This window comes from Opisthorchis viverrini, assembly GCF_000715545.1.
Source record: "Opisthorchis viverrini unplaced genomic scaffold opera_v5_466, whole genome shotgun sequence".
In the NCBI taxonomy this organism is placed as follows: Eukaryota; Metazoa; Platyhelminthes; class Trematoda; order Opisthorchiida; family Opisthorchiidae; genus Opisthorchis; species Opisthorchis viverrini.
This window is the reverse complement of record NW_008752130.1, coordinates 307,089-321,989: the sequence shown is the minus strand read 5'-3', so window position 1 is coordinate 321,989 and position 14,901 is coordinate 307,089. Positions and strand designations below refer to the sequence as shown.

General features: G+C 44.6%; 1 protein-coding gene across 1 annotated transcript; it reads left to right on the top strand.

The window, feature by feature from the left end:
* Window positions 1–5,846: 5,846 nt before the first annotated feature.
* T265_15394 (hypothetical protein) lies at window positions 5,847–6,089 on the top strand (the record flags this gene model as incomplete). Its single annotated transcript, XM_009177891.1, has 1 exon — window positions 5,847–6,089. A coding segment is annotated over one exon (243 nt), but the record flags the coding sequence as incomplete, so codon positions are not given.
* Between the last annotated feature and the right edge of the window lie 8,812 nt (window positions 6,090–14,901).

The window sequence follows — 14,901 nt, the reverse complement described above, 5'->3', positions numbered from 1 at the left end:
GTAAGCAATACACCTGCAGGTGTCTAAAAGCGCTGCCTGGTCTCCTGACCAGTTGCCCATTCTGGTCCCTTGTTGACTTCGGTAGTATTTGGTCGCTTGCTTCGTTTCAGTCGGCGTGGTAGTACGTAGTAAAACCTGTCACCCTATATTTTTATGCTAGTGCTTCTGAAAGTCTTACCTGTTTACGCGATGTCGCACCATATCGCCTGTCGCTTCGTACTTGTTTTTTCTGCGAATTTCCTTATGTAGATTCGGGCAACCTGGGAGCGTCATGACTCGTGCTTTCCGCTGGTGGTTGCAGGCACCGAAAGGGTGCTGGAGCTGGTTGTTTTGGGTAGCGTGAGGCTTTGGGACAGTCCTATCGTTGGCTCCTCAGTACGCCCCTTCCCATCTGGGACTGATTTCCTGGCAATGTGGCTGTACTTTATGTCATTCATTCAGCGAAACTTGAGGTACTGTCAGGTGGTTGTAGACGCGCTTCATACAGCTATGGAGTGTGGAATTAAAGGCCGAAAATTCGCGGTCGGCGTAGTTGCTCGTTCCATCGGGAACGGCGGTATTCCTGACCTATGGGTTCGGTCGTGTGCTTGGGGCCCATTTCCACCGATCCTCGACTAAAGGGTGAAGGCCGTACGTCATATCCTGGTGTCACCTGAATAGTATTTTTAGCGAACAATTTTAGCAGTTAAGATGGCAGCATTTAGAGACGCTGAGGTCCCCTTTGGCAGCAGGCCTAATGTTGCATGCTGTCGTGATATTTGATTTTGGTGTAAAAGCTTGGGTGAATGTCCTTCCGAATCTGTGGATGTACTTTGGGATTTTCTTTTCTTCGTGCGATTCATCCACGACATTTGAGCTGGTGTAGGCATACGGACGAGAATCGTACTACCCTAGTTGATTCCCACTCCGTTCTAGGTTAGCTGATTTGGGATTTACAAGCTGACGGGCCACAAATTACTCTGAATTTACTGACGACCGTAAATGTCAACGTGCCAGTTCTCGACTGCTGTCTAACTGTGTGAAGGCACCAGTGTACCAGGGCCTTTGACTATCACTGTCATTTCAGGACTATGATTCTTCGGAAAGTATATGCCAGTCTGTTGGTGGCTGGTATGTGATGTACCTGTAGTGTCTGTTAGTCTTGCGTTTGGCGGGCGTGCTTATTGTGATTATGCTTAGTTGGAGTTGCGACAGTATTTCATTTCAATATACAGTCCTTGGACTTGCCTGCACTCATTTCTTGCCAACATGGGTTTGCGTGCTTCGAGTTTGGACAGGCGAGATGGCCCAAGTGGTTAGAGCGCGAATTTACTTTACTAAAGGTTCGTGGTTCGAACCCGACCTCTGCCACTCGACTTCCCCTGTCTAGGCCTGGGCGACCTGGCAGTATCCCAGCCCTCGTGCTTCCTCCGGGTGGCATGGCAGCTAGGCACCGGAAGGGTGTTACAACTGAACGATTGTTATTATTATTAGTAGTATATAGTAGTAGTAAAGGTAGGTAACAGGTCACGCGCAACGGGATGAATAGAAAGACAGCTACCACAGGAAGTAGTATGTAACACTGGGCTTCCGCGGAATACCCATTCGCACAAAAATTTGAATCTTATTGTGCGATTACTCCATGGCGAAGGTAGGCGCTGTGTTGTCAAGCGGCATGAGGCAACATCATTGGACAGTTTGCTCAACTAGGCGGCAGCAGAGTTTCATGGATCTCTCCAGGTGATTATCGTGGTTGATATGTAAGCTGCCAACACAAGGCGTCGCCCCAGTAGAATGAGGCCATAACAGCCGAATTAATTAATCAGCCATGCACAGCATGCAGTTACAGGCAGGTGGTGCGTTGTATGGGGGCGGTTTTCACAACCCTGCTGCGGTCAGATAGGTCAAAGGAGAGTCGGTACTTCGGATAAGTGGACGGTTTTGCTCTTTAATGCGTACTGAATGCTACAGTTGGAATATTTGCGGGCGTATTCATTTCCCAATCGCCTCTTAGGGGGTCATCATTCAGATGACAGTTCCCTCCCAGCAGTAGGTCCGGAAAGATTAAACCAAGCGGTGTGAATGACTGCCGTACTGTGACTGCCCGTGGTTCTCCACAGGAGGTTGCATCTCTAGTAGAAGAAGTTGGGATTCCGCTATTAAGCTATTAAGGTCATTTCTTATCCAGGATTTCATGTGGCGTACAGAAACATATGAAATTCAATCTATCGGACCCGGAAAACCCGCTGCAAGACTCCTACAGTCAAGCCGATTGACTCAGCGGAAGCGTTCGAAAAAAATTATACAAAGTGAATCACTGGATGTTAAGGGCGATGGATAGACGACCTGTTATCCAAGTCAGTAGGGAAGCAAATTTTACTAACGCTGTCAAAAAACTATCTCGCTCCATATTTTGTTATCCGTACCTCCCTGTAAGAAACGATTCCATGGAACACCACCAGGAATGCGCTCTATATTCTAGCATGGAAGAAACCAGAACTCTGTGTTTCAGTACAGTGACAGGTGGTCTGAGTGTTCGACAAGACGAGGATACTCATCTTTCAAACCGTTGACAAAAGACATTCCTCAAAGGTGAACACGGTTGTCGGTTCGGATGCCATAGTCAAGTTTATCTAGCGTGGGCTGCCGCAGTAGTGATAACAAATTCGCCTCATCTGTCAGATATCTGGGGTTCAAACACCAAGGACAAGGATTAGCCTCTCATTTGCGAAGCTTGAGATCAGAGCTTGCCGTTCTCGGCGTGGACTAATTAGAATAGGTGAATCAGGACAGAGGCAGTAGTGTTCAAAAAAGTAGATACTAATATGTAAGAGTAGGTACGAAAAATAGTGGAAGCGTACATCGAACTTTCGACGCACCCAGTAGCTGACCTTTCTTTCTGAGCCCTCGAAATCCTTGCTGTAAGGAATTTATCGGCTGATAATGAGTTGTTCGAAAACACCAAAAAAAACCACGTTTTAAGTGAGCGGACAAATGGAAAGTTCTCACACGCACTGTCTGTCGATAGAAGATATCAGGGGTTGACCTACGTTAGTCATGTACCACCAGTTAGTCGCACTCAATCCAATTGATGCCACCGAAGGTACCATGCCGGCTTCACGCGTTTCATTCTGGTCATCCAGAAGACTATGTTGACGGAGTGAGTCACTGAGCAATAAGCAGTCAAAGGGTGACGACAAATGATCGATTTCATTACTCATCGGTTTGTGTGGGCTCGAAACCACTAGGCTCAGATCAAGCTGTTATCGTTCCCGCGTGCAAAGAATCTTTGACATTCTGTGGATAAAATAGGTGGAATGAAACCGAACAGAAAATTGCGGATTTATGCCAGTCGAAGAAAATTCGGTCAGAATCATGCTAAGAAATATCGTGACTGAAAGGTTGGAAGATCCAGCTGGAACACTAGTAGTTAATGCCATTCAATCGATATAACTACCTTTATTTGATTCGTCCTGAAGCATTGGGCTGGTGTTTTTTAGACTCCGGACCGAACAATATAGTTGAGCACGGATCAGAGGGAAATTAGTACTGGAGAAGCTGATACGTAAATCGATGGCAACTGAAACTGTAGAGATTGTAGCCGCACAGGTGGACCATTATTGACTGATCCGGTGATGGTTCTCTGCTGGGGAGTCGTTTGCCCTGCTCTCTGAGGCGTCAGTTGTTCAGCGAATTCTCTAGTCCTTCGGGCATCGCTGGGCGGATTATTCCGAAACACTCCATCTGTCAGCACCCTCCGCAACAATGCTTCGCCAATAGGACGGATTGCACTTGGTTCCCCGAAGTCAGTTTTAGACGAGACATATAGGGATGGGGGAAATGTGTTTTCATATTCACAGTGGCCTCACAGACAAATGCACGATACGTGAAGCACGTTTTGACCGAAATTACCGGTCGCGGGAAATCAATTACTTAAGCCACGAATTTGAGCGCGAAACACATGTATCCTAATCAAGGCCTGAGAATGGTAACAAGACAATTTAACCGTTTATTCACGGTCAAAGGTCAGTTTTACACATTTGTGGAACAAACCAATTGAAGTTGACACAATTGCTGGCACATGGGTTTGATCTAATTTCTCGATATTCTACGTATCAGAGAAAATACACTCCAGAGCCTTGAGAGAACAAATGAGTACGCGTTACGTTCAGCTGCCGCTGGTTCGCCACAAGTTGGGAATTGTGTAAGGCCGAACTAGAACACAACACTCGTGATGGACCATTTTGATAGAGTATTCCGTCCACCTGAATGTGCTGCACCGGGCCGCACCATGTTTCGATATTCGGGATGTTGCGATTCTTGTATAGGGATGGTTCAGCTGTAGCACCCTTTCGGTGCCTAACTGTCTGTCACCCGTAGGAAGCACGAGGGCTGAGATGCTACCAAGCTGCCCAAGCCTAGACAGGGGAAGGTCGGGTTCGAACCATGGATGTTCAGTAAATTTGCGCTCAAACCATCTGAGCCATCTCACCCAATACAAGCTGATTCCAAATCCACATTTGAGAGGAATTTGTAACTCGTAAGGAGATAAAACACATCTTAACCTTCTCTCTGGTGTGTCCTTTTTAATGACGTGTTACTTAAATTCAGTCTGCAAGGTCCACAAGTTCTCGCCGTTCTCCAGTTTGATTTTTACGTTACACACTGTTGACCACTTAGAAGATTGAACAACAGAGCATTTCGAACAGATCCAACGACGCACATCTTAAGCTGACCTGCAGCTTCACTTTCCCAAGATGGGTGTGGAAGAGTTTTCAGCGACCTTGTGAGTGGATTCCTTTATGACACAATAGGACGTTATCTACAGGAGAGACACTTCTAGGAAAGGGAGAAACGCAACCTAAGATGGATCGCCAAAGTCCAGGGTTGTTTGATTGAGAATTATTTGTCGATTTGAATTTGCATGAGTTCCGGTCTAAACCTGTAATTAAACAGAACTAATTTATTGGTGCTAGCCGTGGCGTTCGCGTCTCGGTCTTGTTCACAAGCCAGTCTATATTGACAGTTTCAGCATAGACCAAGCGATCGCATAGCTATTTTTCAAGCTGAACGCTACATGTAAGATCCCGTCCATACTTAAACCGGCTTGTCGTTGGTTGTTTGACTAGCCACAATAAACAGATTACCTGACAGTCGTCACGTAATATTACAAAGTGAACGAATCCAAATGAATAACGATGTACGAAACACAAGATTTCAATCAGTTCTGTCAACGACTTTCGTAGAGAATCTCCGAAAATTCCGGATCACCAGAATCACCTTTCGGATGTTGTTCAGCTGCGGATTTCTCATTAAAGAAGGACGTTTTACCTAAACAAAAGTTGAACCTCTCAAACATTATGTTCCCTTCTTGAATATTTTTTGAATATTCTTGATGATGTCTGTCCCATTTACCCGAATGGACTGATCATGCTAACACCAGAATAGCAATCTGGTGAAGAAGCCTCGAAAACACATCACAATATACTGTGATTGTTCATCCGTTTTTACTACCGTGATTTTGAGTTCTGGGAGTGTAAGCACACAATTCAGAGGGAAGGACAAGAAATCTACCAGCCAGCGTACACTGGTCTACGTCACATCGGTGCAGTCCGCCCCGGCACACCACCTCAAGGATCAACAATTGGGGCCTTTTAAGGTCACCAGTACGTCACTTGCTTTTAGGTCACAATGGGTAGGACGGTGATGTCCTAGCTAAAAATTCGACCACGTGATTAGCCGCCATAGGCCTACTCAAAAACCACGTGCAGGCAGGCTCCGGTGGTTGGTTCCAGTAGGGTAAAACCACCTCTTGTCCCGGGACTTTCGAAATGAACAGGTTTAAGACATTTTATTCCCAAACAGTATATCACGGAGACGGTCATGCACTAGCCGGCGACAGACAATCCGAGAAACGCCCACCAGCAGGCCCCGGACACACCTCACTGACTGGAGACGGACTGAATACAGATCACGTGAAACATCAGATGTTGATTATTGACGTGTGGGCTTACACTTTCATCATTGACAGGAGTTCCATTGCCATGCTGTCATCGGATAAGCACGTCTTAGTTCATAATGAAAAGAACGGGGCGGAGATTGACGACGATTGACCTAATGCACATGGAAAAACTGAACGGTCAACTTTTTTCGCTTCACATATCAAACAGTATAGAGAACAGTGAAAAACCAATCACCGACTAAATTTTTCCCCCGGAAAATTGGTTAAAAGTTGCGAAATTGACAAGCATGGAATATTGGAATCTCAAGAACTTCCTCAATTATTCTTCCAGGAAGCCCTCGGTCGTGCGCTAATCAAGTAAATCATACTAATATGTTTTGAGATAATCTAAATGACTACGTATATCAAATGAGGCAAAACTCAAATTTGTTGCGATATGAAGTTAGCTCTCTGTGTAGGCCAATCTGCACTTAGGGTACGCATGCTTACGCTGGTCCTCAGTGCGTAATTCTACATCCTGGAGCTCCACGTTTCGCTTCTTCATATGCCTTAGTGTGCGATTGTGTTATCGGAGAGTTTAATCATAATATTTTTTAAAAAAAAGTCCAGTAGATTTCAAGCGTCTGCGAGAAGTCCTATCAGGCGGATCAGTCGACCGACACAACCAAGGTATGTTACTGCGTCATCGTTCGAGGCGTCGGGCTTTCCGCACGCACCACTCAAGCACGAACATGTTCACCCGTTTAGATGTGAAAATTCAGATGCGTCCAGCATGCGCCGGTGATAACACGCTCGCCTAGCATACCAAATGTCCGCGGTTCCAACTCCAGCACGGCCAATGATATGAGCTCCAATAATAGCGAAACCCAAATCAATTGTTTCCCCCTTTGGTGTGGACTCACCAGAACGATCACACCGAGAAAGGGGGACGACTGTTCAAACAAGAGTGATGTGAGCGTGTATCCCACAAATCCCGCAACTATGCACAGCTAAACTGTTAGTAACGAAGACGTTAGCTGGTGTCAGTTGATGCGGAACGGATACACAGTATAATTTTAAATATGGGCTCTTCTGCGAAGATTGAAATGGCATGGAGAAGATTCTTTATGCAGTTGGTATTATGTCCCCCACCCCCGACAGCGCTCCAGAGGACAGGTAACTTCCACATAAAGAGCATCACCATGTAATATAAAAGATGGGGACGACTTTAGACATGATTTCTTTGCAATAAATTGAAGCTGTGTTGGAAGTAAAAGGTTGAGACGGGTGAAAGATTGAAGTGTGAACAACATTTGGTTGCTTTAGGTGAGCTCAGAATTGAAGAGTCTAGTATAATACCAGTTATAGTCTGATTCTAAGTTTCCGTTTTCAAGGAATCTCGGGGACTGCGCCTACCTGATGAGCCCCAAGAAGGGCGAAACCGATCGTGAGCTGTCGAGGAATTTTCAGGAACCTTATGACTAGTGCATTACGAAAACTTTCTGATATTTTTCTTCTTAAAGGAGTGTAGGCCCTAACACCGACGTACCAAAGAGCACTCAACACAGAATTAGCGCATCACAGGAGCGAAGCCGTGGAACAATTGACAGTTCATAATGGGTAAGGTCACCTACCGATTGTTCGTGTGTGCCACTCGACAAATCTAACTAAGGATAAAATCACAAGGGCTTGTCCCTGTGTGTGTGTGCTGATTGTTCGTGTGTGCCGGTCGACAAATCTAACTAAAGATAAAATCACAAGGGTTTGTCCCTGTGTGTTTGTGCGCGCGCTTGCGACCTCCGGTGTCTCGCCCACATCAATCATGCCAATGGGCAATCTGGTTTCTTGCCCACATCAATCATGCCTATGGGCAACCCTACTGTTCAAGCACCAGGTGTCCCGTGTTTATAAACCGTTCTGTCAGTCGAATTCACAGCTGCGTACACTAGGTTCTCAGAAGGCGGTGTTGTTATTCCGAGCCTATCGGAAGCAGACTAGCAGTTAAAACAGTGACCGTATAGCTGTTGATGGAACAACACTCTCACGAGTGTGCCAGCATCAGAGCCTACTGAGCAGACAGCTATCTAGCAAAAAGGACAGTTGGTATTTTAATGTGTGCAAGCTCATCAACCCTATCCCGTCATAATTCATGGGTAGAATCTCCAGCCGTAGCATTAAACCTGAAGGAGGACAGAACCCGTCTATGGAAGCGCGACTGAGGATAGCATTTCACTCTCACAAACTGCTTGTTCCAGCAACACTGACACCGAATCAAGACACAGAAAATGCACAGCTTCCATCAGATGAGAGGCTACAAAGAATGTTGAGGCACACCAAACAGTGTGCGTCATCTCTTCTTCCGTTACTATGTGCTTGTCAAGTCAAAACTGATTGATCTGCGCTAACTTACAGCCTGATCACAGGCACCTGGAAACATCACTGACACTGTCAGGTTTTATTTGATTCCTCTTGGAAAGAAAAGGGTGAGGCTGTTAGGGAGGTTTGTTAGGGTTCCTAATGTTTTAGAGATCATAAACAGAGTTGTGGATAGTTTCGGGCTAGACTTTCTGGCAGCCAATGTCTGCACAAACTCCAAAAATTGGCTCGCTTTTTGATGAGTTCTACCTCTGGGAATCAAGGTAAATAGCCACATTTTGTCTGATTCCAGCTTCATACATTGTACACCGATGCTATCATCCATAGTTTAGCTCAGTATGGATGTAGATAGGTTGGTAATCGACCTGATGTAATTTTTTACTATGCGCTTCATGGTCATTGTCCATTATTTGGACTATTTAATTTTCATTCAGAAATGAATTTGCGATCTGATTACTGGACTAGATGAAAGAACTGCATGAATTTCAGGTCTTTCACCATCCGAGTCGCGATATTTTTGAAGACGTCTTAAAAGAAGTTGAACCAAATCGCAGACAGGCAGAGCCACTTGACGGAGCCTGCTTGGTAAGTATTTGCAGCTCACTAGTGGGAACTCTTCTCAGATGCTGAGTGCCTGTCATTCATTTGAATGAAGTATTATGAAGACAAACACCGCGGGGTTCCAATTATTTGATCGCGATTCGGTGAAACAACTCTTCTTACCAGCGGATACTCCCTAAACCGATCAAAAAACATTCGAACACCTGGAGCGTTTGCTTTGATGGGCGGCCAACTTTTTCGTTTCAACGTCACCCTCCAAAACGGCCTTAAATCCCTCTAGAAGGTCATTCGTTTTTGCCAATCCTGCTCCCATTAACCTCTTGGTGTCTACCGAGCTGATAGAAATTGGAGGTTTTTCTGTTCAAATAGATATATTCACATTTGCAATGTCAAAGGCCATGTGATTCTTACAGACTTCAGTATAAAGAAGGTTATTGCTAATTGGTTAATTTAAAAATACGCACTCTGAGTGTCGTTTGGCGAAACACTTTCATAGAAATTCGTTTTGGCTGGCCGTTCAAAGTGTGTTCTGGTGGTTGAAGAAAACTTTGGGTGTTCTACACAGTGAAGGACAACTGTAAGCTGATGCTCTCGCATTCCATTTGGCTTGGGGCAGCCGGCTAATCAGGTGCTGTGTAAGAGAAATGGGAGCAGACTGGGTTTCTCTGCTGGGGTGTACGGCCTACCGACTGCATACTGATTCGACCGGATTACTTGGCCCACAGGACCCTGATAACCAGTAATGACAGTTGCCAATAGAACCAGCGTTGTCTCTATACCGTCGAACCATCCCGTCAAAGTGTATTAGGCTGCGGGAGTTATTTGGAATTACAAGTCGTCTGCTAGTCCATTTCGGAAGCAACTTAGACAAGACCAGTTCATGTGATCTGATGAAGCATTCGTTCCTGGGGAACACGTGGCTCGGATATAAGATGTGACCTAGTGGAAACAGTTAAACTGACCCCTCACAGTTTTGATGCTGCTTTCACGTGCACTTTTTATTGGATTTGAAAACCCAAATAACGGCTTCCGACTTTTCGCAAGTTCGAAGACTGTCAAAACGAACCTGTGGTCATCCCAACTGCTAGGGTAACAACTTCGACTGAAAGCCAGCAGACATTGCCCTGTTTGTCCAACAGAGAGGTCAGCTTCATGTTACCGCTCCATGGTTCCAACGGTGAAGTGAGGATATTAGTTAGTAGGCCTCATGGAACAACTGCCAAAACCACGGGCGATTCAGTAGACTTTCCAATATCTGTTAAGTAGGGGAAATGTAGTTCTGAAAATGCAAAGATGATAGATTTTCACTCAAAAGAATATGAGCCGAAAATTTATCCACTCTGCGCGGATCAGATCAATCGGATGCTGTTGTGTGTATACAATACCCAGTGTACAGAGCAGCGTAGTTAGAAGTGGTGGTCCCACAATGACAGTCATGGCGACTGCCACTCAGTTCATGAGGAGTTGCTCTCATTTCGACAGACTTCTCAGGCATACATCACAGATATTCCTCCAAGTAGATCAGACATCGAGGAAGGAAGCTCCCTTACCTCTTCTGTGAGTCTGCACTCAATGTCTTCTGACAGGAAGATCCATGTTGTGTCCTCAGAAATGTGATCTTCCTTCGAATGGGCCTCTCCTTCGCGTGGCTCAACGCAGCATTCAACAACTACACTTCAAGCAGGTGAAGTACCCACAAGAGAGCCGTACTCAATAAATCCTTGAGAAAATTGTCAACTTTGTCAAATGAGAATTTGTTTTACATGGGCATAAATCAGTCAGGACCTGATGTAATAGCTCTCTATGGATGCACACAGCGAAATGACTCTCTACTCACAGACTTCTGGCGTAAATTAACAACCTCATTCTCCTCACTCAGTAAAATTTTGCAATGACTATGCTGACTTTCGTGCTTTAGACGGATCAAAATGCTACAAGAATCACTCTTAGCTTTAATAAGTTTTATTCATTCCAGTTTTCTCGTCATTGTCAGCGAATCATCAATATGAAACGGGCTATGACCTCGGACGTTGGAAATTCATGCTAATTTAAGGCTCTAGTGACCCTTTGAAATAGGCAGACTATTTCTAGGGGATACCGAGTAAAAGAAAGGCATACACTGCGTCGAATCATATGACCGCCCGTTTGTTTACAGTCCAGTTTCCATCAAGACAAGTGAGTGTACACACCTGCGCCGTAGTTCTGCTCATTGAGAACCTGTTGTGGCTTTCGTCATTCGCGTTACTTGGGCATCCATTCACCTAAACTATTCAGCTTGAACACATTCGCTTCATCAGCCCTCACAGTTCCCAGTCATCGCGACAGGTAAAATGCTCTTGTTCCTCTTCTTCTGTCCAGTCGTGAACATAGCTTGTCTCGGATTAAGAGAGCCTGATGGCCCTCCCAAATTTCAAGTGTGGAGTAGAGCGCAAGAAATGCTTTCCCACGTGACACAGACCAGGTACTCTGTTTTATCAGAATCATTCTTAGTTTGGTTTGACGATGCACTCATCAACTTCCGTTGCTCTGTCGAATATTCTGTCCCCACCGCATAACCGAATGGGTGCTGTAAAACATCCCGTGATCGATACAGTCTCTTTTTCGCCCACTTTATTGTCTCTTCGGGTTGGGATCTATTCTTATTCAGACTAACAAAGGTAGAGCAACACCATTTGTTCAGATCAGTTGCAATATTTGCTTTGAGCATCCGTAAGTTCATCGTTACCGTTCCACGGATTCGTATTACGCGAGAATCGTTGCGCCAAAAAGGCACCTGTTCACATTCGGGAGACACATAGGACGGAGGTCAGTCTCTCACTGTTAAAGGGAATGCTGATAGTTACGTCGGAAGTTTGATTGACAGATGGGGTATCCTTTTATGCGAAAAATGGACGTTGATTTGCATACTGTGAAGCCAAATTAAAATTACGTGTCTAACCAGTCCAACAAAAGGTGAGGAACATACATGTTGCCCCAAGTTTATTGTGTACACTCTGGTTGCGTAGCGGCAACAGAAAAACCACTAATGTCAATAATATTCCCAGGATCGGCACGCCATTAAATACATCGATATGGTTGTGCTACCATTAAGCATACACGCCTAGTATGTGGTTACACGTTATTTCAACTAGGAAACCTCCAATCGGCAATCAGATTTGAAGCTGGAGTTAACTGGCACGCATTCAATCATTGTGTTAGATGAAGGGTTGACGACCCGTGCCATGACCTTTGTCATGTGTGCTGACTCTACACATTGCTCACCTGAGTGACCTGATATCAACCCCGGAGACAACCAAACCCAAACCGGTTTGGTACGACAAGTGTCAAATCTCGACACAACATACATCATGTTAACAAAAATCGATGAGACAGAACGGCCACCTAGTGACATGCTAACCTAGGTCAGTCGACAAACATCACAGAAGGTAAACACACGCTCAACCACAAAACAGTTGTAAGAATGGGCCACTGAAACCTCCGACAATTACGGCCGCAGTTAAGACTCGCCCGACTTCCAGAATAATTAAGTTGTTTTCAAGCGGAAAATAAGTTTGATGGAGACCACGCATTTTTGATGAACCTCAAGAATATGAGGTGTTTGCATCTAACTTACGTGTAGTGACTTGGGCATCTTGAATAACTTACCAACTGAAACATTCAGCGGAACAATAACAGAAATGGGATTCAGCTGAAATTCGCTTGAGTATCCTGCGAGTAAATCAGTCTCATGACTCTATGAACTTTCAGTATTGACGAAACATTGAATCACCTGTAATTTTAGCCAGGCCACTCAAAAAATATGTCAATGTTAGATAAATGTTTACGGAAAGACCAATTGAACTAAACAAGTTCACTCTGTTTTTTTTTCTCGCATGGCTCCGGGTGCTTCAGACAAGACACTGTGTATCCACACCTACTTGATGAACGGCTTACACTAGGAACTCCATAACTTATGTGGAATTTGGTCAACTGACGACATCACCATTTGTGATCAAAGCAGTCTGATTTCTATAAATAGTAAACACCTGACGCAGTTGTCTAGACCTCCGCTGAGACATTTAAATATGGTGAGGTGGTAATGAGTATTCATACGAGTCACGTCACCCGTTATCCTGGTTACATTAATCGAACACGGTCTTCCAAAGGAGAGAGTACTGCCTTGGGAGTAACCGGACCTCTGCTTACGGTTTCTGTTTGTACATATGCCGTGACACTTCATGAAATACTCAACCCAGACGTCTGGTACTGCTCCTATGAGACTATCTGATTGCAACTTGAAATATGTCGCAAAAGTCTATCTAGTGTGGTTCACTATTCTGGTAACCAGACGAACAGTGCTGCTCTTACAATAGCGTTTGTTATTCAAGAAACCTAAATCAGTTCTAGAGTTAGTGTAGCATTGCAGTACACTCTATGAGTTTGTTCAACCGAGTGGCTTTGTCGATCGGTGCTCTATGAATCTGTCACCACATTGTTCTACCTGTCCGTTATGATAGCCCCGTACTTACACTACGTATATCATGAGTTGGGGACGATTTTAAAGTCGTGTTCTGACCGAGGAATCATACCAGTCAAACTAAGCGTGATTTTGAAAGAACTATCTGTTTCGACCCCCGCGAATCAGGATTCGCTCTATCCATGGCTCATCGTTGCCAGTGTCAACCTTAGGAGAGGTTATCAAGGCTAAACTGTACGGATAAGCTTGTGAATAAAGTTATCGGTATCTGATGAGGTGTAGACTGAATGATAAATCAGAGTGAGCTGACAAGTGCAGGCATCAATAGGTTCCGGCCCGACTACTGTAAATTTGGAAGGTTATTGTAAGACTTTCGTCACAGTTAAGATATTTTCTAATAAGCGGAATGGTTTTTAACTCAGGGAGGCGTGAAACTGTATGTTCCAGTATCACATACATTTCATTCATATGCATGGCATTTAAAGTTGTTTGTGGTAGCAAAACATACTAACAAGTTGGCGAGGTGGTCATGTGAATATCGCCGATTTATCCAGACCAGCCAGATTATTGATTAGTGAACGAACGCACTATCTTGCGCAATGGGCGGTCAAGACTGCTTGGTCTGGACATCTAATTTCATCACTACACAAAAACTGGTGTCTCATACAGATTACCAGAATCGTCAAAAATGAAGTCGCTACTACTCAAATCGACCGAAACTAAACTTGACATTCACCAACTATGTCACAAGAGTAATGTGAAAAAACAGAATACAAACGATCCTAGCAAGAGTTTAAGACTCACATTTCATCACTGTACAGTTCATTTCCTTCTAATGAAGTTTTTCTGAATTCACGTTCGCTCATTCACTAGGCGCGGCACCCGGTGCAGTGGGACATTTGTCCTGGATCTCTTCATCCGCCTGGGGGAAATATTGTTACACTAAGTCATATTCTACATATTGCGGACCTTTGTTTTCGGGGTGTGCAACAGTGTGTGTTAAATCAACCTTTTTCGCCATCCTTTCAATCTGATTTTGTTCAATGTTGTCAAAAGTGATTTTGGATAATAGGAATCTAGGGAGAAAATGTTTCAGACACCGCGTTATCTAGTCTCATACCTCTCATGGTTCAGAACCATTCTACCTTTCTCGAGGGGACATTCAACAGTGCTTTCCATTCGATTCAGTAACACCATCACTTGTTATGATGATCTAAATTGTGGCACACAGACAAGCACGCGCGTGGGAAAAATAGTGGGGTTCTTCGATCAGATGTCCTTCACGAATGTCAACCGCAGGCCTGAAATAACGGAACAGCATCAACCAGTCACAAATGTTGATTGTCCGTATTTTGTTATGTGCGCAAGATTCTGTAGGGATAAATCGGAAATGTAGAAGGAATTTCCCAGATATCACTAGACCATCATGTTTTGACCGCCCATACAGGCCGATCTCACTGGACGCCGTTGAGGCTGATACTAGTGGTAATTGGGGAACTGAGTAAAAGGTAATAGCGAAGCGGTTCAAGGCGTCTTCTTGAAGGAAACTTGTGGGTACCCTCCTTCACGAAAATACCCCACGATATCT